Source organism: Chaetura pelagica, unplaced genomic scaffold (assembly GCF_000747805.2).
Source record: "Chaetura pelagica isolate M959 unplaced genomic scaffold, ChaPel_1.0 scaffold625, whole genome shotgun sequence".
NCBI lineage: Eukaryota > Metazoa > Chordata > Aves > Apodiformes > Apodidae > Chaetura > Chaetura pelagica.
In genome coordinates this window covers 305,374-305,973 of record NW_009953499.1, presented here as the reverse complement: position 1 = coordinate 305,973, position 600 = coordinate 305,374, and the positions used below count along the sequence as shown (strand labels likewise).

General features: G+C 60.8%; 1 protein-coding gene across 1 annotated transcript in view; it reads left to right on the top strand.

The window, feature by feature from the left end:
- LOC104390220 (acid-sensing ion channel 2) overlaps positions 1-600 on the top strand; it is a 511,958-nt gene that overhangs the window by 510,541 nt on the left and 817 nt on the right. Inside the window, exon 9 of the mRNA XM_009999325.1 lies at positions 207-275. Within this exon, the coding sequence (XP_009997627.1) occupies positions 207-275 (69 nt within the window). The remainder of the gene's footprint in view (positions 1-206; positions 276-600) is intronic.

The window sequence follows — 600 nt, the reverse complement described above, 5'->3', positions numbered from 1 at the left end:
TCCCTGGGCAACCTGTTCCACCAGCCCAGGCTGCTCCAAGCCCCATCCAACCTGCCCTTCAACACTGCCAGGGATGGGGCAGCCACAGCTTCCCTGGGCAACCTGGGCCAGGCTCTCACCACCCTCACAGCAAAGAATTTCCCCCCCATGTCTCAGGCTGCCCCGTGGATGCTCCACAACCCAACCCCCTTCTATTTTGTTTGCAGCTGATCAAGGAGAAGTTACTGGACCTACTTGGCAAGGAGGAAGAGGAAGGGAGCCATGATGAGAATGTGGTAAGAAGCCCCATGGGGAGAGAGGAGGAGGAGATTTCCCTGTGGCTGCTCCTTGGGCAAAGCTGCTCCAAACAGGAGTGCCCAGCACCTTTGTTGGAAAGCTGGAGCCATCCCAGGGGGGTTGGGTGCTGGGGATGGGGACCCTGCAGGGGGGCAGAGCCAAGTCCCACCCATTGGGTGCCCCCATGTCACCCCTCTGTAGAGCACAGGTGCTGTGAGCCCTTCTGCACCTCTTGTGGGCACCCCAGGAGCTGCAGTGAGGAGGAGGAGGAGGTGCCTGGGGATGAAGCCTCTTGGACACACGCCCCCCCTGCATGTACGCCCT